Source organism: Paroedura picta, chromosome 10 (assembly GCF_049243985.1).
Source record: "Paroedura picta isolate Pp20150507F chromosome 10, Ppicta_v3.0, whole genome shotgun sequence".
NCBI lineage: Eukaryota > Metazoa > Chordata > Lepidosauria > Squamata > Gekkonidae > Paroedura > Paroedura picta.
In genome coordinates this window covers 78,783,091-78,805,609 of record NC_135378.1, presented here as the reverse complement: position 1 = coordinate 78,805,609, position 22,519 = coordinate 78,783,091, and the positions used below count along the sequence as shown (strand labels likewise).

At 47.8% G+C, this 22,519-nt stretch overlaps 1 protein-coding gene across 1 annotated transcript in view; it reads left to right on the top strand.

Annotated features, from left to right (window-relative positions):
- The window catches only part of LOC143819392 (glycerol-3-phosphate acyltransferase 3-like), a 36,109-nt gene extending 13,875 nt beyond the window's left edge, over positions 1–22,234 (top strand). Inside the window, exons 2-12 of the mRNA XM_077301005.1 lie at positions 1,007–1,079; positions 8,017–8,287; positions 9,468–9,542; positions 11,231–11,320; positions 13,019–13,112; positions 16,561–16,676; positions 18,237–18,292; positions 18,531–18,616; positions 19,461–19,589; positions 20,105–20,184; positions 20,913–22,234. Coding sequence (XP_077157120.1) covers positions 1,007–1,079; positions 8,017–8,287; positions 9,468–9,542; positions 11,231–11,320; positions 13,019–13,112; positions 16,561–16,676; positions 18,237–18,292; positions 18,531–18,616; positions 19,461–19,589; positions 20,105–20,184; positions 20,913–21,033 — 1,191 coding nt within the window. The 3' untranslated portion in view covers positions 21,034–22,234. The remainder of the gene's footprint in view (positions 1–1,006; positions 1,080–8,016; positions 8,288–9,467; positions 9,543–11,230; positions 11,321–13,018; positions 13,113–16,560; positions 16,677–18,236; positions 18,293–18,530; positions 18,617–19,460; positions 19,590–20,104; positions 20,185–20,912) is intronic.
- Positions 22,235–22,519: the final 285 nt, after the last annotated feature.

Genomic DNA, 22,519 nt, shown 5'->3' with positions numbered 1-22,519 from the left:
TGTTTAGCCTAGAGAGGAGACTTTTGCTGTTTATATGTATCATCCACTAGAGAGGAGAAGCAGATTCCATAACAAGGAATTTACAGTCCAAAACTTGTCATAGTAGAAGCAATAAAGGGAGAGGGGAGGTGAAAGTGGAAATAGAAGGAAAATATGCATTTATTTCAGTTATTTCTGTGAGGGCGGCTTTAAATGGAGGAATTCTCATGAACTGAACAAAAGAAAACAGTAATCCACTAGGTTAATAGAATTCATTCTAGCATAACTGTTGGTGAATCAGAGCGCCCTTCCGCAGGAGAACGGAGTGCATCTACATTCAATCGATTTATATTTATATATGCAAGAAAAAGGTGCCGGCTCTGTTTACTCCTAAGGGAGGTGGTGGATACTTCCAAATGGTGTCAGGTAGGCAAACTAAGATTAATATCAAATCAATTGCAGTAGGAAACAGAATAAGCTGACGCAAGGGAATTATATGCAGAGGTATAACTGAACTTAATATAATGGTTGAGTTATGCAAAATATCACTCATAGTAATTGAGGAATTCCAGATTTTTGCTAAAACTGGAGTGAGGTGTGTGTTTGTTTGTGTGTGTGTGTGTGTGTGTGTGTGAATAATCTTGAACATATTAATGAACACTGCAAATTCACATTGGGTTCTCCTTTGAAGTTTTTCTTTTTGTATGCCAACATCTCCATCTTTGGAGATTTTTAAGCAGAGGCTGACAGAGATGCTGATTCTGTGAAGGCTCAAGGGGGTGGCAGGTTACAGTGGATGAGCGATAGGGTTGTGAGTGTCCTGCATAGTGCAAGGGGTTGGACCAGGTGACACAGGAGGTCCCTTCCAATTCTATTATTCTATGATTCTATGGTTGCCCTTAAGATCAGCCACTTTCTCCTGGGATCCATCTGGATCATTATGATAGGGAAAGGATTTGCCATGTCATGCACATACCTTCGTAAAGGGTGACCTCGTCTGCTCCTTCCCTCTCTTCTTTCCAAACAGTGGGCCACACGGCGAATTCAGAAAGGAATACAAGACCAGCGGGCGGAAATACAGAAAACCCCCAGTTCAAATGGTAAGTTGGTTTCCTGCGAACTCAGAATTTGGCCCCAGGACTGGCTTGAATCCTTAAAAGTGCTGGACTACTGTAGGGCAGATGGACGAGAAGTGTGAGGGCCAAAGGAGATCCATAGTTCACATGAGACCCATACCCTTTATTCACAGATTCCCCAGATCAGATTTGATGGATGAAAGCGAGCATTCAACCAATTTTTCTTACCTTGGGAAGCTTTCCTCCAAAGCTACAATTAGCAGGGGAAATTATCTGTTTTTGGCATTTGTACCTGTCTGCTCTCTCGTACAGATCCAGCTTTGAAGGATCTGTCGGCGATCTTGCTCACAGATCTTTTATGTCATGTCAGTTTTGGCCCTGCGAGAAGACAGTGGCAGTAGGTGGTTGTTCAAATATGAAAAATAGGTGCCACGAGGGAGGCCTGGCTCCAGTTCTGGAATTTGTCAAGGCTCTTGAAAGCGGGGGTCATTTTTCAGCCTTGTAACTTTGCAAAATGACAACGTGTTTAGAATGATTGTTCTTAGATCTTCTGCATGCATAAATGGTCCACTATGGGCAGCTGGGGGGGGGGGGATGGCTCAAAACAGTCCAGTATGGATTTTCTGCCTGCTCACCGGGAGACGATTCTTGCTGTCTTTTGGGAGCCAGCAGAGTGGCCATTTACAAGCTGGTGTGAGCTCGTATTGGGTTACAACGAAACAGCAAAACAGCAAAACAAAGGAACTGTGTTGTATAGAAGGGGCTGCTTTTTTGATGGAATTCCAAAGTTGGGCCCAAGCAGCTTTCTCAGTGGCGAGGCTCCCCTTCCCCTTTGCTCACCCAGAAGCCTGTCCTTCAGATCAGGGGACCTATGTGGCAGTTGGACAACAAAAAAAACTTACAGGAAGAAAGCTGATTCATTAGAAATGTGGGGGTGGGAGAATACGAGACTCACCAGAAAAGACAATAATGCTAGGAAAAGCTGAAGGCTACAGGACAACAGGAGGATCTGACATGAGATGGATGGACTCAGTCAAGGTAGCCATGGCCCTCAGTTAGCAAGACCTGACCAATGGAGGTCATTAGTTGTAAGGGACTTGATACCCTTAACATGCACGCATGCGCATGCACACACATACAAATAGCCATGTGGAAAAGTCTGGGCGGAAAATCTGGCTAGATCCAGCCGGCGGAATTCCAGGAATGGTTAGCATCTCTCAGAATCCCTTGCTAGCAACTAGCTTCTTTGTTTGCTCCTTCTGATTGGATTCCCAGAAGGGCTGTAAGCTTTAATTGGCTTAATACGTCGGTGGATCAACTAAAGGCTTAGTGAATTAACTGCGGAAGGCAAACTTTAATGGGTGGCAGTTCAAGTTTTTTTCTTCTTCTACGTCTGTTTGCATTTTACACTTTCACTTGCTTTGGTTGAAATCCATTCCTGTGCTAGAGATTTGTGGGGGTGGAAGGGGATTATGAGAAGTTTTTGGTTAAGTGCAGCCTTATTTGATCAGTCCAAAAAGTAGATTACCCAACAAATTTTTGATTTATGCGCGTGGTTGTTGTTGTCTTCAGTTGCGACACCCTTTTCTCTCTGGCCCACTGGGGACCTTGTTGTCTCCTCTTCTGAGGAAGGGTGTTGCTTCATGGGGTTTCCTTTAACCCGGATTGAGAAATGGAGATTTCGCCTTGTTATGGTTTGGTTATTTGCAGTGTCATGTGGCTGTTGGGCATGGTTGACTGGCGTCCAGAATGGAGAAAGAGAGACAAAGGATGAAGTTTTTAATTTGTGTGTACAGAGGCATTCTGCCTCTGGATCTCCTCCTGCAGAGGACTTAACAAAGAGAGGGAGGCAGGGATCCTAGAGTTTCTTCACCCTCCTGTTGTCTAGGATTTTCACTTCTCCCCTGGAACATGCTCTGGCTGTCAGTGAATGTGACCCAGAGCTATTTAATGCCACAGCAGGGCCTTATTTATACTCTGTGCTGCATTAACTGCCAGCCTGTGCTTGCATAATTCATCGGGGCCAGGTTCTGTGACGTGGCTTTCTTTCTCATCCAGCTGTTGGCCTGAAGGATCGTATTGTTCTCTGAAGCTACCTTACGGGAGGGGGGGGGAGGCTTATGTTACACCAGGGAACCTCGAGCGTCCTCTAGGATGGCCTCCACTTTTAGCTGGTGGGAATCGAGTGTCTCAGCATCTAAATGACAGACCAGAGTCCAATTTGCACAGAGAGCCAGTTTGGTGTAGTGGTGAGGAGTGTGGATTTCTAATCTGGCGAGCTGGTTCGATTCTGCACTCACCCACATGCAGCCAGCTGGGTGATCTTGGGCTCTACACAGCACTGATAAAACTGTTCTGACCGAGCAGGAATATCAGGGCTCTCTCAGCCTCACCTCCCTCACAGGGTGTCTGTTGTGGGGAGAGGAAAGGGAAGGTGATTGTAAGCTGCTTTAAGACTCCTTCGGATAGAGAAAAATGGCATATAAGAACCAACTCTTCTTCTTCTTCAGTAATCTCAGGGCTCTCTCAGCCTCACCTCCCTCACAGGGTGTCTGTTGTGGGGAGAGGAAAGGGAAAGCGATTGTAAGCCTCTTTGAGACTCCTTTGGGTAGAGAAAAGCGGCCCTCCTCCTCCTCCTCCTCCTCCTTCTCCAGCAGCCAGGGAAAGAGTGAGCCTCTGTAATAATTGAGCAGGATACGATCCAAGAAATAGAACTAGCAGCAGAATAGTGTCATTTCCAGTGTGGCAGGTGAAGGGATGGTCAGGTTGGTGCCATTCCAGCTGGCCTTTAGCCCCGGGCTCAGTGACATGGCTGCTTCAGTCTAGCAGCATCATGCTTCTCTGACAGCTATGCCTACCTCAGTGGCCCCATTGCCTCCAGGGTGCATAAGAAAAACATTGGGCAACGTGTGGTAATGAACAATTTCCCACTTTTCGTCTGGTCTTCCCTAGGGCTGACAAAGTTCAGCTGTCTTTAAGCTCTCCGTGGAAATCAAGATTCGGCACTAGATTACTAGGTAAACGTTTGGCCTAGTAGGCCTCAGCTTTCCCCCAAGAGGATTCCTGAGCATGGGAGTGAGAAGTCAGGCCCTGTGGTAGTCGAGGCCGGGATGAGTCAGAGGCTGTGAAAGGAGATGAGGGCAGGGGTGACTTCAGAATTGGAGGGCAGGCTGCATGGCTCCCTTCAGGAGCTGACCCTCCAGCTGACTTTTTGAGGCCTAGTTCTGACTGAAGTAGCAAGTTACGGTGTGGGTCCCCCATGTTCCGATTGCAGATCCATTAAATGTGTACATTCTTCTCCCCCCTCCTCCCAATTTTGTAGATAACAAGATATTGGGAAGGCTGGTTGGAGCTCTTCTTCCCGACAGCTAGTTTTCTGTGTAGGGAATTTTGTTTTTTCACTGAAGCGTTTGGCTGTTTGAGCCTCGCCTGAAAACTTGGTCAGATCCAAATGAATGAATAAGTGACTATTTTCTTTATATGCTGCCTTATCCTGGCTACCTCAGGGCGGTTAACAACAGAATGGAAAACAACTGTTAGCAATAAAAACGTTAACATTGGTACAAAGCATGCCTGCTCTTATAATTTACCCTGTGAGGGTTGAGTGGAGCTTGGAGGGGTTTTCTGTCTGCGGATGGATCTTCAGGCAGGGGGGCCAGTGTCCTGGGGACCAAGCGCTAGGAGGAAAGGCTGAGGGACTTGGGAGTGTTCAGCCTGGAGAAGTTGAGAAGGGACATGATTGTTCCCTTTAAGTCTTTGAAAGATTGTCATTTGGAGGAGGGCTGGGGACCTGCAGCAATAGCTTTAAACTACATGTAGGATGGTACTGGCTAGATATCAGGAAAAGAATACTTCACAGTCAAGAGTAGTTCAGCAGTGGAATGGGCTGCCTAAGGAGGTGGTGAGCTCCCCCTCACTGGCGGTCTTCAAGCAGCAGCTGGACAGAGACATCCTGGATGTTTTAAGATGATCCTGTCTTGAACAGGGGGTTGAACTAGATGCCTATCTGGCCCCTTCCCTAGGATTCTGTGATTCAGTATGCTGATGACACCCAGCTGTTGACGGGTGGCCATCTGTCTATACGTGGAGACTCCTTGGCCAGATGCTTGGAGGCTGTTACAGACTGGCTTAAGCAGAGTTGGCTGGAGGTAAGCCAGCTAGGATAGAGATCCTCTGGCTGGGTTAGCATGCCCTAGATGGGTTGCTGCAACTCCCAACTCTTGATGGAGTCCAATTAACAACTCCAGCAACTGCCAGGAGTCTGTGTGTGCTTCTAGATACCTCCTCATCTATAGATCACAAGTTTTGCAACACCATGTTTTTTAATCATCTTCACCAGTAGTGACCGGTAGCACCCTATCTGTTGACACCAACAGGGTGTCTGTTGTGGGGAGACGAAAGGAAGGTGACTATAAGCCACTTTGAGATTCCCTTGGGCATTGAAAACTGGGGTATAAAAACCAACTCTTCTTCTTCATATTCAACCTGCCCTCTCCCAGCTGTGCTGCCTCCAGATTGAAGACCAGATCAGATTAAAGGTTTTGGTTATGACCTAAAAGGTAAAGGTAAAGGTATCCCCTGTGCAAGCACCGAGTCATGTCTGACCCTTGGGGTGACGCCCTCTAGCGTTTTCATGGCAGACTCAATATGGGGTGGTTTGCCAGTGCCTTCCCCAGTCATGACCGTTTCCCCCCAGCAAGCTGGGTACTCATTTCACCGACCTCGGAAGGATGGAAGGCTGAGTCAACCTTGAGCCGGCTGCTGGGATTGAACTCCCAGCCTTATGGGCAAACTTTCAGACGGCTGCCTTACCACTCTGCGCCACAAGAGGCTCTTGCAGTTATGACCTAGAAAGCCATAAATGGTCTAGGACCTCTGTACTTGCAAGACCTCTTCTCTCTGCCAAGAAACTGGAGGCCAAAATCTGCTCGGGGGTCCCCAGCCCCAAGGAGATCAAACTGGCCTCAACTTTCTTGGCCCTTGCTCTGGCCTGGCAGAATGCTCTACAAAATGAAATCAGAACCCAATGATACTTTAATCTGTTCCACAGGGCTTTAAAGACAGAAATCTTTCGCCAGGCCTGTGGTTGAGGGTGCTTCCTTTTGTATTTGGGCTTGGTGATTCCAGTGCCCAGGCCTCTTGGCTTGCTGTCCATGGTCCTGACCTTGACAGTAGAGAGGTCATATAACTCTGGCTCCTCTTCTGTCGTGTGACTTCCTGGCATTGTTCAGTGGGGATGAAAAGGCTGAAGGCCACACCTGCTGAAAGCAAGACAACCGGCCCTTCCTGACTGCTTAACAGATAACAAGTGCGTTTCATGTGCGTTTCCTTACATGTGCGATAACAAGTGCGTTTCCTTACAGGGCAAATATTTCCCATTGATTCCTGATAATGAGTTGATCCATGAGTTGATCATCACCCTCCACCCCAAGTTATGAAAATGAACACTGCCATATAGTCAATCAGGCCCTCCGTCCATCACCGATAGTGTTGTCCAGGGGTAGTCAAACTGCGGCCCTCCAGATGTCCATGGACTACAATTCCCAGGAGCCCCTGCCAGCGAATGCTGGCAGGGGGCTCCTGGAAATTGTAGTTCATGGACATCTGGAGGGCCGCAGTTTGACTACCCCTGGTCTTGTCTGCTTAGACTGCAGGGGCTCTCTGGGGTTTCGGGCAGAAGGTCTTTCCCATTTCCTGTTGCCTGCCCCTTTTAATTGACGGTGCAAAATGATTGGATCGTGTAACGTCCAATGGTAAGGGATTCCAAATAGCTCATTTGTCACCCACTAGGGCAGGGCCTTCTCAGTGCCTGCCCCTGCCCTTTGGAATGAGCTTCTGGAGGAAGTCATGCCCTATGGGAGGCCTTGTTTGGTGCAGCATTTCGTTAACCAAGAGAACGGATAAGCTGGCTGGCTCTCCATACCCTCCTAATCTGATGAACGGTTGAATTTTAATGTGGATTCTGTTTTTATTGTCCTCATTTGTATCTATAGGCTTTATCATCTATTGTAGTGCTCACTGGGAGGACGGTATCTAAGTTGAATGGATGAACAAATAAATAACTAAATAAATGTTTATAAAGAGCCCCAGGTCTTTAACAACAACAACAACACAACAGCAACAGCAACAGCAATAACAACAACTTTGTTTTTATCGCCCAGCCTTCCCCATTGGCTCAGGAGAGAGTGTGGGTTATCAACTAAAGAAATAAAATAAATTCCTCTAATTAGAAGGGAATGTTGCTCCCTTTCGTTAATCTAGAGTAGGGGTTCCTAAAGTGAGCAGTCCCTTCCCCAGGGGTGGTGGAAGGGTCTGGGGGTGCAGTGAGGGATTTGGGGGCAGGAGGGGGGCAGCAGTCTGACTTGTCCTTCGGTGGCTGAATTTTCCTAGGGAGAGACGTTCCAAGGTAGGCCCTTGCCTTTGGCTGCCTCTGGGTAGTGCGACCCTGGACTTCCGTGGTGGTCTCCCACTCCACTGCTCACCAGGGCCAACCCTGCTTAGCTTCGTGAAGACAACGACAGCTTGAGAAGTAGGGATGGATGGGGTCCTATTCCTGCTGAGCTCCTTTCCTCCTCAGACTCTGTCCTTCCCAGGCTCCACCCGAGATCTCCAGGGATTTCTTGGAAAAGCCTTCTCCTGCTTGCTCCAGACTAAAACATGGTCACTGCCCAACAACCAAAAACGAAGCGTAGGCAGTATAGTGTGTTTTGAATGTGCAGTAGACCTTATATCATGAAAGAAGTGTATATTGGCATGTGCGTGGGGAGGGGGGTACCAGGGATGTCACGGGAGCCATGGAAAGAGCAGGCCCAAAAGGTTTGGGGAACCGCTGATGTAGAGCATAAATGAAACATGAAAATGGCACAAGGCGTTCCTTCGAAGCTGCACCCAGCAGCTGGACTTCTGCCTGGCTGGGCTATCTTCCTGTGGCTTGATGCCAATTTCGTCTCTTGCTTTGAAGTTATCATACAGAGAGACCACACCACGATGGAGGAGGCGATCGCAGGCCTGCGCCGAGGGGACTTCGAACTCTCCGACGCTTTTTATTACTGCAAGAAAGGCGTGGAAGCCATTGTGGAAGACGAGGTCACCCAGAGATTCACGTCGGAGGAGCTGGTCTCGTGGAATCTCCTCACCAGGACCAACATCAACTTCCACTACATCAGCTTGCGGCTGACCGTGGTGTGGGTTATTGGGGTGTTTGTGAGGTATTGCCTCCTGCTGCCTCTCCGGTGAGTCTCGCTCCAAATTGCATGGATGTCTCTTGGGGGGAGCTGGTTGTGTGTGGTCCAAAAATCTCTAGATTGGGTGCATGCATTGCCAGAAGACCATGCAGGTGTAGACATGTAGGTGTGACTTGCCTGCTTGCCAATGATCACTAAAGTCCACTGAAAGTATATTATCCAGCAGGTGGGAAAGAGCCTAACAGTCAGTTAGAAATCCTGTTCCTTAACTCTTTAGATAAGCCCAATTTGGAGTAGTGGTTAGGAGTGCGGACTTCTAATCTGGCAAACTGGGTTTGATTCTGCACTGTTGTGGGGAAAGGAAAGGGAAGACGACTATAAGCTGCTTCTTCCTCTTCCTCTTCCTCTTCCGCTGGGGCTGGGGCTGGGGCTGGATGCAGTGGGAAGGAGGAAACAAGACAACCACACTCAGCTGACGTAGATGGAAAGTGGAGAGGAGTGGCAGACTCTTATCTGGAGAACTGGGTATGATTCTTCACTCCTCCACATGCAGCCAGCTGGTGACTTTGGGCCCGTCCCAGTTTTCTCAGACACCTGCCGCATAAGGTGACTATTGTGGGGAGAGGAAGGGAAGATGATTGTAAACTACTTCGAGACTCCTTGCCGCAGGGTATAAAAACCAACTTCTTCCATCTGTAGTAATTTTTAGTGGGATCCAAGCCAGAGCATGTACCTTCTGGAGGTGACTTTAACATTGAAAACACGTCTGCTATGTTACGATTCCTAAAGCATTGGTCACGGCTTGTGAGTCACGGCTTGGGAGGATGAGCTCATTTCTAATTAGTAGTTCGCTGCAGAATAAGCTTTAGCCATCAGGCTGGCAGAGGGGAAAGGGACTGTGATCCAGATCTTCTCTAAATCCATTGTCTTGAAAGGAGCAGGGCCAGCTTCAAAGCTCAGATACAGTCAGGAGCTCCTCCTTCCACTGGCGAGGGGCCAAAAGGTGGAGCACGGCCAAGCCAAGCTAAACAACCACCTTGCTTAAGGCCGGATTTGGCATCTGTCCTTCAGCACAGCTCAAGATAAGCTGGACACCAAAGAGCAAGAGTGTTATTCCCAGGAAGTCTGTTCCTTCTGAGCAAGAACTGGCAGGATGCTCCAGGTGGGTTCTCCTGGTCGCTGGCCAATTAAACACTTTGACCTTTCCCTTTTGTTTTTCCTTCCCCAGGGTCACTTTGGCAACCATTGGGATCCTGTCCATGATCGTGACCACCACCCTCGTGGGAAAGCTGCCCAACAGCGCGTGAGTAGCTCTCCTCTGCACCAGCTACCACCTTCTGGCGAAAGACGAGTCGGCCATATTTGTCTTGGGCAAAGAAAGCCCTTGCTGCATCCAGACATCATTGGCTACTATGCTGTCATTCCATTTTACCAGCCCTTCCCAACTGGATTATCCAGTGGAAGAAGCATTCCAGGAAGGGATTCCCCATCCTGAACAATTCCTGGAGGCCTCCTAAAAAAGCAGATATTTAAGATCTCGCAGGCGATTACAGAGTTACCCAAGTTAGTTTCTCAGGTTACACAATGGCTTACTTTATGGGTAGCAGCTGTCTTCAGGTCCATGGGTGTCTATCTCTCTCCCTAACACACACACACACACACATACACACACACACACACACACACACACACACACTGTCCAAGAGCAACTGTTTACCTGAGGTAACCTTGTTGATACGCAGGCTCAATGGCTCACATTTCAAATTCGGCATTCCTAGATTCTTTCCTAACAGCCGTCACGAAAGGGCAGTCAGTTTATAGGATTGGTCAAGCAAAGGTCATGCTGCCCACTGGACCGCTGCGTATTGTGAGAGGCCGTGCCCGAGATTATCACAGGCCCCTAATTGGGTGAGATGTTTTTTGACAGCCTATAACTGAGTGGCGAGGAAGTTCCTGGCCAACTGGAGCGAAAATAGCCGCGGGGACTATATGCGTGTGTGTCAGAGAGGCATGTGCTGGTAATCTTTCTGCGTGGAGTTGGGAAGGAGACTGGAAGCCCTCGAGATGTTCTAGAGGAACTCCAGAAGTCAACCACACCTCCGCTGCATTTGATAACCAGTCCGGGCCTCCAGAAATGCTCAGAATCAAGTCATCTTGTGCATAGTCTTACACAGATTCACACTTCTACCGATGGACGTTATTATCTCACCCATTGTCCAAGAAGCTCAAGGCGACATATGTGGTTCTCCCTGTCGTGTGAACACATGGAGTTGCCTTATACTGAATCAAACCTTTGCTCCACCTATGACAGTATAGCCTACTCAGACTGGCCAGAGCCCTTCAGGGTCTCAGGGGAAGTCCTTCTCTCATCAAGCTCTGTTCCATCAAACAGTACCTTGTTCCATCGAGAACCTCGTTCCATTGAGGTTGGTGTTGTCTGCTCAGACGGGCAGCGTCTCTGCAGGGTCAAACCTCCTACCTGGTCCTTTTCACTGGAGATGGCAGGGGTTGAACCTGGGATCTTCTGCATGCTGAGCAGATACTCTATATGCCTGAGCCATGGCCCCTCCCAATCTCTCTTCTTTTTATCATTTGCTGGTCTAAAACCATATCAAATACCTATAAGGGTCATGATATGCTTTGGAAAGACCTGGTGCCTGAAATTAAGTAGGTCTACCAGAGATGGCCAAACTGTGGCTCTCCAGATGTCCATGGACTTCAATTCCCATGAGTCCCTGTGACCATGCTGGCAGGGTCCCATGGGAATTGTAGTCCATGGGCATCTGGAGAGCCACAGTTTGGCCATCCCTGTGGAAGCAAGTCCGATTTTATTCAGTGGGGCTTACTCCCTGGAAAGTCTTATGAAGATTGAAGCCTTGAGGGGTTGCATTATTTAATAACCAGTGGTTGCAAACTCGGTTGTCTGTCTGTGTGTAATTCAGTACTACTTGAACAAACCTCTCAAGCTTGTCTCACGTTTCTATCCTGCAGAACCAAAAGCTGGCTGAGTGACCTGGCCCACCTCACGTGCTCCCGGATCCTTGTGCGAGCCTTATCTGGCACCATTTATTACCATAACAAGTAAGTGAGAGCGTGGATCCCTCCCCAATTCCCTCAATGGGAAATCTCTTTTGTTATGGAAGGACCTCACCTCTGTGAATCACTCTAACCCTGTCTTAAAGCAGTGATTCTGCTAGACACGAAGTTCTCGGCCATCTTCCAGGAAGTAGGAGAACTGGAAAAAAGTGGCTCAGCCTAAACAAGGATATTCAGTTCTGCTTAGTACCATGGTCTACAGTCTGTGGGTTGAGAACCTCAAGTGGATCTCAGAATCCCACCTGCTGATTTGGCAGCCTGTGTAGTGCTGTCATTTTTATCTGTAGCTACACATCTACACATCTATGAGCCTCTTGTGGTGCAGAGTGGTAAGGCAGCAGAAATGCAGTCTGAAGCTGTCTGCCCATGAGGCTGGGAGTTCAATCCCAGCAGCCGGCTCAAGGTTGACTCAGCCTTCCATCCTTCCGAGGTCGGTAAAATGAGTACCCAGCTTGCTGGGGGGTAAACAGTAATGACTGGGGAAGGCACTGGCAAACCACCCCGTATTGAGTCTGCCATGAAAACGCTAGAGGGCGTCACCCCAAGGGTCAGACATGACTCGGTGCTTGCACAGGGGATACCGTTACCTTTACCTTTACACATCTATACTGTACAGAGGTGGCCAAACAATGGCTCTCCAGAAGTCCATGGACTACAGTTCCCATGAGTCCCTGCCAGCATGATGCTGGCAGGGACTCATGGGAATTGTAGCCCATGGACCTCTGGAGAGCCACAGTTTGGCCACCGCTGCATGTAAAATATAATAAATCTCATTGTCTTCTGCTGAATCAGATCATTGGTCTATTAAGGTCAGCCTCACCTGCTGCTACTGCCCAAGATCTCTCCATGTTCTTGGCCAGCACTTGCTGCATTTTGTCCCGCATACCTGGGGATGGATGGAGAAATTGAACACCTGAGACCTTCTGCCATTGCAAAGCATGTGCTGGACTCCACCCTAACCTTCCCTTTCAGCCAGGATCCTGTTTTAATGGCCTTGTATGGCATGGCTGTTTTACAAGGCATTTCTGGCTGGCTGTCATAATTACATTTCACTCTTAAGCAATAGGAAAGCAGAGATGCCCTCTCTCTTTTGGTTGCTCATTATAGACTTTGCTGTGATTTCTGAAATAGATAACTTTCCCCCAACCCATCTTTGTATGTTGATGGAGAGCAGTAAAGAATTGCAATGTAGACATAGGAGGAAAATGATACAGGGGCTTAAATTTGATGTAGCGTTAAGGACATCAGAAGAGCTTTGCTGAATAAGACCAGGGGTCCATCTAGTCCAGTATCCTGTCTCACACAGGGACCAATAGAAGGCCAGGAACACAGGAGAGGCCAAGGCCTTCCTGGCACTAAAATTCAGGTGTTTACTGCCTCTGAACGTGGAGGCTCCCCTCAGCCACTGATAGACCTATCCATAAATCTAGCTAATTCCTTTTTAAAGCTGGCTGTGCCTGTGGCTGCCAGTACACCCTCTGGCAGCAAATTCCCCATTTTAATCACTCTCTGGGCCAAGAAATATTTCTTATTGTCTGTCCTGAACCTGCTGTCCACCAGCTTCATTGGATGCCTCGAACCTTTAGTATTTTGGAGAGAGGGAAGGAAGTTGTGTCTTTGCAGCCGCAGAAATCACAGAGCAGCTATATAGGTGCGACTGAACTTTGTGTCCTGGATTTGCAGGGAGAACAAACCCCAGAAAGGAGGCATTTGCGTTGCCAACCACACGTCCCCGATCGATGTCGTAATCCTGACGAACGACGGCTGTTACACAATGGTACGTCTGCCACCGCGCTGTGTGTTTTCTGTTCCTTGTGGTTGTAAGACAAGCGGGCCTCTTAGGATAGAATTTTTTGCAAAACTTCTCTTTAAAAAGAAGTAGAAATCCATCTTCAGTTGATCCTGGAGCCCTGTTTGCTGACAATATGGCGAAGTCACCAGGGTTGCGTTGAGTCAGCAGGGGAACGAAGCCCTGCAAAAGCAGACTCTTGAACACTGAATCTGCAACTCTGTTTGCCGTGACACAAGTTCTGCGGTGGCCTTTTGCAAAAATGTTGTGTAACTGAAGTTCGACTATTCCTGTAATTATCTTTTCATGCATAGTTGCATAGGTTAGGTCATGTCTTCGTTGTGGCCCAGAAAATTATATGTGGGTACTTAATAAGCATTCAGAGGCTGCACTTTTTAAAAAAGCAGGTTGCTGGGAAACTTCATGAATGCCTTGGTTGCCAAGCCTCAAGATGGGCCTGGAAATCTCCTGCCAATGAAGATCGGTTTCCCTGGAGAAAATGGGTGGGAGGAGCTTATGGCATTATACCCCCCTGAGGTCCTTCCCTGTCCCCAAGCCCCGTCCTCATATCTTTAGGAATTTTCCCGTCCCCTGTTGGCCACCCAGTTGCATCCATCTCTCCAAGGAACTGATACAGGAATTGCTTCCGGGCATTTCCCCCTCTCCCTGGGGCAGAGCGCTTGCTCTCTAGGTTACTAGAGACTTTGTGGATATGGAAGAGGATTGGGGCACAGAAGAAGAAAAAGACTTGGTTTTTATACCCCACTTTTCAGTGCCCAAAAGGATCTTAACATAGCATACGATTGCCTTCTCTTCCTCTCCCCATAACAGACACCCTGTGAGGTTGGTGGGGGTGGGGGAGCTCTGGCAGAACTGTTCTGTGAGAATAGCTCTCACAGGACTGTGACAAGCCCAAGGTCACCCAGCTGGCTGCATGTGGAGGAGGAGCGGGGAATCAAGGCTGGCTTTCCAGATTAGAGGTGTGGAATTTCTTTTCCAGTTACGTTCCCTCGCCTGACTCAGGTCCAGCTCGGTTACTTAAAATTCCTTGGGGATGTGTTGAGTCTTATTGATGGAGTCTCTAAACAAAGGTGATTTTGCTATCATTTGTGATGATCTTGCAAGTTCCGTTGCTGGCGAAATCTCTCTGGCTCGGACTCCACTCTAGCCCAGAGGTTAGGTGGCTCGGGTGGGCTGTATGAGCCAACGTGCTTGGGTTGAATGTTTCCCCAGCTGACTGTGACTGGATCCCAGGGATTGTGAGGCCCACCGTCTATAGCAGGGGTAGTCAAACTGCAGCCCTCCAGATGTCCATGGACTACAATTCCCAGAAGCCCCTGCCAGCATTCGCTGGCAGGGGCTCCTGGGAATTGTAGTCCACGGACATCTGGAGGGCCGCAGTTTGACTACCCCTGGTCTATAGCTTGGATCCCCGTGTGTTAAATCTGGCAGTGACAAGATGATGATCCTTTTTGGCCAATATTGCGAACTCTCTCCCCTTTGAGAAAAGGGATTCTTCAAAGCCTCAGAAAGAGGCTCCTATTTTCTTGAAAAAACCCAGTGACAGAGAAATCCCGGCCCAGTTATGGGATTGTGTCAAATCTGCCATTTCGACAAAGTAGACTGAATCAGCGCTGGAGCTCAGACCGACTCCAGGATAACCTACACCACACCCCTGGCCTTGAACCATTAGAATCTGGCTTTAGGCCTGGTTTGATGACAAGGGACTGTATTAACCAGCTGCGGTGAATGACCCCACTTCCCACGAGATAAAGGAAAGGTGTTTTTGTTGTGTCTCTTGTTAATTTCTCTATTTGTCCTTTATCTTTGACACAAGAGCCCGCTTGGCTTAGAGATGCTTTAAGAGCAGAAAGGTTGACATGTTGCTATCGCAGAATGGTTCGTCCCCCCACCCCCCCAGTCAGACTCAGAATTGTGGGCATCTTGAAGATGATGTTGTGGGATCTGCCCTGTGGAACGATTTTCTCACTATTGTGACTTAGTTTATGTTAGCGAGGGTTAGTCAAACTGCGTTGCTGGCAGGGGCTCATGTGAATTGTAGTCCATGGACATCTGGAGGGCCGCAGTTTGACTACCCCTGTGTTAGGCCTTTGAACAAGGTTGTCTCTTTGGCGTTTTACCGTTGCGCAAAAGATCCTGTTCTGTTGGCATGTAAACATCAAAGTAACAAACCATAATATCAACTACCAAAAGGCCTGTGGGCAGAGTCGTTTATTCTTGAACCCATCCTTGGCTCATGTCTCTCCACTGACACGTTATTTCAGGATAAATTGCCACCGGCTTCAGGCTAATTTTACATGGATCCTCTTCGGACGTCCGTTTCTGTCAGACCTCTTGATAATTGATTTTACAGTTTATTACTTGGATGTTTTTTTGGATTTATATTGCACTACACTGTATGTTCCTGTTGGTTCATCGGTATGCTGATGGCATCCAAGTTCCACATTTCTTTGACTCAGCCCCAAGCAGCTCAGAACTTTATTTGGGGCCAGTGCTGAGATTCAGTGTTTAATTGGGATAAGAACATAAGAGCTCTGCTGGACCAGACCAGTGGTCCATCTGGTCCAGCATTGTGTCTCACATGGCGGCAGCCAGCTACTCTGGAGGGACAACAACAGGGCATGGAGGCTGGCACTGGTATACTGAGGTTAACTGCCTCTGAGCATGGAGGTTCCCTTTTCCTATCATGATGATTTTTATTATTCCAACTTACCGTATTTGCCGGCGTATAAGACGACCCCCCAACATTTCCACTCAAAATATAGAGTTAGTTACATTACATTACAGTACTATGGGCCACTATGGGCAGCTATGTCTGTCCCAACTGAAGTGCACCCGGCGTATAGGATGACCCCCCCACTTGAAGGCATGTTTTTCAGGTGGGAAAAGTAGTCTTATACGCCAGCAAATACTGTATATACTGCCCTTTATAGACCTATCCTATCTTTTAACACTGGATCTGGACAAGACAGAGGCAATGGGATTTAGTAAGGCAGAAATTCTGGAGATCCCGCAGCCTTGCCTCCTTCTGACGGAGAGGATGATTCTGTGAAGGTTCAAGGGGGTGGCAGGTGACAGTGGATGAGCGATAGGGTTGGGAGTGTCCTGCATAGTGGACTAGGGTTGGACTAGATAACCCAGGAGGTCCCAACCAACTCTATGATTTTATGATTCTCTGTAGACCGGAAGGAGCTTAAATCGAAGAGCCTGGGAATTCTGTTGGATGCCTCTTTGCAACTGGATGGTTAAAGTAAAGCAGTCGCATGAAGTGTGTTAGCACAGAACCTGTCTCCCTACCTGAAATACGCATCTCTGTCTTTGCTGCTCCAGGCCAGTAACTACTTGATAAAAGCTTGAAAGGGATTTATTTTGACGGAACGCTTGTTTTTATTTATCTTTCCGGGGCGACTGTCAGGTTGGCCAAGCCCACGGGGGACTCATGGGTGTCATTCAAAGATCCACGGTCAAGGCTTGCCCACACGTCTGGTTCGAACGCTCCGAAATGAAGGATCGCCACCTAGTGACCAAAAGGTAGAGTGCGCTTGTTGCGTGTCATGCATTCCTCGTGAAGAGAGACCAATGACTCTTCGCCTTCTATGTGTTATACTCCTATAGACTCCTCCTGAGCCGCCGGAGAGGGCGGTATATAAATATAATAAATAAATAAATAAATAAATAAATAAATATATATAAATTGGATAGACATGCTTATTTATGTTCCCGTTAGCTAGTTATTTAGGGTACGAGACGGTGATTTGACCATGGATGTCTGGGTAGGTTCATGTCTGAATGCATAATTTAGTCCGAGAATTTCCCTTTAACTGCACGCTTCACACTATTGTAAGAAGTGTGGCTACCTGCTATTTGCTGCAGTTACCAGCCTTTTCAACCTTTTGACCATGGAGGAGCTCCTGAAATAATTTTTCAGGCTTCAAGGAGCCCCAGAAGTGATGTCAGCTGGCCATGCCTCCCTACCATGCCCCTGGAAGTGACATCACCACCCACATTAACAGGCAGGCTCGAGGAGAACTGGGTGGGGGGGTACAGGAGGTGGTATAAGGCAGCAGTAGGCCTGCAGACTCTGCCCCCTCCCAGGTGCAGAGACCAAGAAAGAGCTCACTCATACTGGGGAGAGGGAGAACAATGGAATTGGGCAGTTCTCTAGCTCAGGGGTCGTCAACCTGTGGTCCTCCAGATGTCCATGGACTACAATTCACATGAGAATTGTAGTCCATGAACATCTGGAGGACCACAGGTGGACGACCCCTGCTCTAGCTTGTGGCAGAGTCCATCAAGTCAGGAGGGGGAAATTAATGGACTCCACCTGTAGTCCCCTGCTTCGAAATCCATGCAATTGAGTTCCTGGCAATCCATAGAGGTACCCAATGCCATTCCTGGGTTGAACCTAGAAGTGACATGGTAGTATCAGTGATGCTGCATCCCCTCCCCCTATATGCTCACCCCCCCCACCCCAGCCTTCCTGTTGAACTGTGGTTCTGCCCCTGAGGCTGCTTTCGAGGTGTCCTTTAGCCAGAAGGTGAAGCTGGAAGTTTTTGGTTTGCTTTTGATATAGATGTCTTTGTCATAAGCAATGGGACAGGGAAAGAGAAAACAAACTGTGGACAGAAGGAGGAGGTGCCACCTGCATGATGTGCATTCAGGAAGGTTTGGTGTTATGTCTTTCAGCCAGGGGGACTGTTCAGGAAGAGGAGGGTTGTCCTGACTGCCTTGCACATCGATAGTCTTGCTGCGTACTTATGATAAGTTTCAGAAAAGGAAGAATGGGAAATGTTCTTAAAAGGACTTGAAGTTTCCTGGGAAAAAAAATCCTGCATGCAATCTTTACCACCCCTCCCCCCCTCCAAAAAAAAAAAAAACACTACTGTTGGTATCACAGCTTTCAATACAGTGGCCATGAGAAGCAGCCGAAGGGCAAGGAACTTTCTGGGCCACTCTAGGAATTGCCAAGTGCAATTCTTATGCACTGAGAACCCTTCTGTTGGCTTGAATGATGTAATCTGGGAATGCTCTGAAATTTGAAAGCCTGATCCCAGTGCAATGGCTTGAAATTAGTCTTTTTTCCCCTTTTAGACTGAGGGAACATGTAGCAGATAAGAACAAATTGCCAATTCTCATTTTCCCAGAAGGTAAGGAACGTCTGCTCCCCACTTGCATTATGTATATGTATATAAAATTCCTATTCTCATAATTTTCTCTGAGAGAGTGGGGTGTTACCATCTTGATGCCATAAAAATCTCAACTTAAGACTTTTCTTCTTCTTACTTAATTCTCAAGCCCATGGCAGTCAGCGGAGGGTCTTTGGGCATCTTAGACTGGTATCAGGATTGTTTCTTTCGAAGCAACAACTCAAATCTTTCTCACCAGGCACGTGTATAAACAATACCTCTGTGATGATGTTTAAAAAGGGAAGTTTTGAAATTGGTGGGACCATCTACCCAGTGGCCATCAAGGTAAGAGGCGACCGAAATTGTCAGCCAAATGTTTCTGGAGAGGCAGTCTGTCCTTTACTCAGGTGCAGGCGGGACATGAGGGATGCCGAAGGATGCTTGCCAGGGCAGGCAGGTACCATAAGACTAGCGCCAGTTTGCCATTCTGCACCCCTCCCGCCTACTTCATAGCCGCGGCTTGGTTCACCTGGTCTGCCTCCCTGCCCCTAGGAAGGAGAGGAAGATGAAAAACAGGTGTCTGTCCACCTCACTGGGTTACTTCCCTCCGAATTTGTGGCAGCTTTGGGACTGGGGATGCATCCAGGCTGTGGTGGAAGGGCAGGTTGGCGCTGGCATTGGGGTTAGGGGACCCAAAGCTCTTGGGCTGGCCCTGTGGGTCAACAAGTCCAGTGAGGCCCACATGGGCTGGCTGATCTACCTCCCCTACAGATGCTCCAAAATAGTTTGGCCATAAATGAAAATGAGAAATATGCCTGTCCTCAGAGGAGCCCATCTTGCTGTTCTGAGAGTGCTTACTGAAAACAGTGACTCATGCAGAGATGCAATGGGAAGCCTACTCTGGGGTCAGTTGTACTGTGTGCTCTGCATGTGGAGCGTTCTAGTCACATCTGGTGCAAAGTGACAGATTTAATGACCGTCCTGGGGATGGGTCAGAGGACAGAACAGTGACTCATGCAGAGTTGCAGGAGGCAGCCTCTTCTCTGCAGGGCTGCTCCAGAAGCCTTAAATTTAATTCTCATGGTGCACAGTTTTGGAATTACAGCCTCGTTACATATCCCACTGGGCATATTTGAAATGGCTACTCAGCCGTCGTCATGACTTCTAGACCATGTCTTTTTCTTTGCAGTATGACCCCCAGTTCGGTGACGCCTTCTGGAACAGCAGCAAGTACGGCATAGTGAGCTACCTCCTGCGAATCATGACCAGCTGGGCCATCGTCTGCAACGTGTGGTATCTGCCACCCATGACAAGAGAGGTAGGCAGAGCTGGTTCCTCCACGAGAGCATGAAGATCAGGGCCTTGGTCTCTCCCAGTTGTGCCACTGGACTTTTTTACTGTTGAGAAACCCCTAAAACATTCTTCAGGCTTTGAGAAAACCCAGTAGAAGCACAATTGTGCAGAATATGGTTGGGAAGCTTAGCTGTGGACATGCCCCTCCCCTTCCCACCCCCTAAAGGCCATCATTGGTCATTTGTTGGGGGGGGGCTGGTTGACATGACCATATATGATCAACTCACCCAATAAACGTTTAACAAATGTAAAAACGATATAAAAAATTAACTAACTCCCACCCATTTGGAAAACCTTTCCTGGGCCATCAAGAAACACCAGGGCCTTACGAAACCCTGGTTGAGACAGCCTGCCGTGGAGGCTAGCCAGCCCCTGACCTAACCCCCCTTTCCTTACAAAAACCACCCCAACAAAAACCGACGGTGACTTCCCTCTTGCTGTCCTGAGGGTGGTGGCCATGGAATTTTGATTGTCTTTCAGGAAGGAGAAGACGCTGTTCACTTTGCCAACCGGGTGAAGTCTGCCATCGCTCGTCAAGGAGGACTCACCGAATTACCCTGGTGAGAAAACTGAGATGCCAGAGACTGGTTGTGGGGATCTAGAGATCTCTGTATCTTTCGCTAGTACAGCTAAGGGGTTCAAGGAACAAGCCTTGGGTGCACTGTAACCTGGAGTACAGTCATACCCAGATGCCAGATACCTCCACCCCCAAAACAAATACCCTTCTCAGATCTTGGAAACTAAACACGGTCAGAGACCAACATGGAAATCCAGAATGGTTACGTAGAGGAAGGCAATGTTCCTCTCTTGACTTACCGGGGTTGCTTATTTGGCTGTGACTTCACAGCCCTTTTCAACCCCCAAAGCTCTGAAAACTGCACTGATATTGCATTAGGTTCTGGGTAATAACGTTCCTTCCGAGTCTGGTGATCTGATGGGGGTGCAAGCAATATTCATTCGATCGATCGATCGATTTGATTTGATTTGTATGACCACTGCTTCCAGAGCTGGCTCACAGCGGTTTACAAGTTTTGGTATACAGTCCATATAATAAAATAAAAACCCCATTAAACCCGTTAAAAACATCCTAAAACACAACCCAGACTATGGCGAAATACAATTTAATTTATATCCCGCACAAGCCCCGTGGGTGGACCAAAGATGGCCAATGGAATTCGGGATGTTTTTTTTTGGGGGGGGGGATGATTTTGCTCAAAGTGTGTTGTGATTGTTGAGGAGTCCCATCCGTATCATGTTTCATCCATTTCCATGTTTTCCTGTTCTAAAGGGACGGAGGCTTGAAAAGAGCCAAGGTGAAGGAGACTTATAAGCAAGAAGAGCAGAAAAACTACAGCAAAATGATCATCGGGAACGGGCTGTCCACACGTGGATCAATGGCAGGGGACTGATTTATACCCCCTCCCCAGCTGAGATTTCTCATGGCCCAATATAGAAAGTGTGGATTCCCTCCTCCCCAGTAGAAACAGAATACAACGCTGAATTCTGGCACTGAAAGACATTGTCTTGTTTGCTTGAAACGTTAAGTTTTTCGGAAGGTGTGCTGCTATTCACTGGCGAATTCCGGCTCTTGACGTCTAGACGAGAGAATTGGACTGAGCTTGGAAGAAGACGGGAAACGCCCAGTGTTGAAAAAGGGGCGCTAACTTTTTGAACGTTTGCCCCAAAGGATGTACATAGTAAAAAAAAAAAAAATCAAATTGTTTTGTTGTATTAAATGATGGTCGTGTTGTTCCGGAACGTTTGAATGAATCCTCTTCCCTGATCACATGGGTTGCTTGTCAATTGTTAGTGCGTTTGATAGATGGTCTTACATTTCTGAGGTTGTTTTGAGGGATGTACCTTTTGGGGGGTTGGGTGTTTTGAAATCACTTTGCTTTGAGGGAGGGAGTAGAACCCTTGGCATTCATAGGCCAAGTGCGTAGGGCATGAGAGCTTGAGGATCAGTAACCTGGAAAATAGACACTAGGAGATTGAAGGGCCTACAGATTTTTGTGCGTGTGTCCTGTAGAAATTTAATCTCATCTGTTAAAATGAGTGTTTGGAACAACGGGTTGTCCTGCACTGTCATTTTCCTTGCTTGGAAGTTCCTGTTTCTTTGGGTCGTCCCGTCCCCTGTCCCCCCATTCGACATGTATTTTGCTGCCTCTAGTGGTTGATTTGTTATTCCATTGATTTATGCCCAGCCTGTCTCCTGGCAAATTTAAACTGCAGGTTTTTATGCTGGTGTAGTATTGAATCGGCCACTAGAGGGAGCCAAACAACACATGGAACAGAGAGACCTTACCCAAAAAACAGAAACTTAGAGGAAAATTAAACTGTGGATAAGCCCAATGAGATGTTTGTTTGTTTTTTTTGTTCGGCACAAGGGAAGAGGGCAAAAAAAGAGATTTAAACACTCCAGGCTTTCAAATCAGTCCACCTTCTTAATAAATTCCCCAAATATCAAAGGAAGAAAAAGGAAACAAATGCTTATGAAAATGCACTCCTCTCATGAACTGTGTTGGCAATGACTTGTCTGTATATCTGTCATGTATTGTATGAGGAAATATGTTGCCTTACTGTAAATTGAAATAAATTCTATATTTATAACGTTGCCTCTTATCTTTTCCTGGGAAGAAGAAGAGTTGGTTATATGCCAATTTCCTTCCTTCCTTCCTTCCTTCCTTCCTTCCTTCCTTCCTTCCTTCCTTCCTTCCTTCCTTCCTTCCTCCCTCCCTCCCTCCCTCCCTCCCTCCCTCCCTCCCTCCCTCCCTCCTTCCTTCCTTCCTTCCTTCCTTCCTTCCTTCCTTCCTTCCTTCCTACCTTCCTTCCTGCCATTCCCAAGGATAGCTCATGACTGGTTACAAGCATCCGATAAAACTCCGGACAACAATC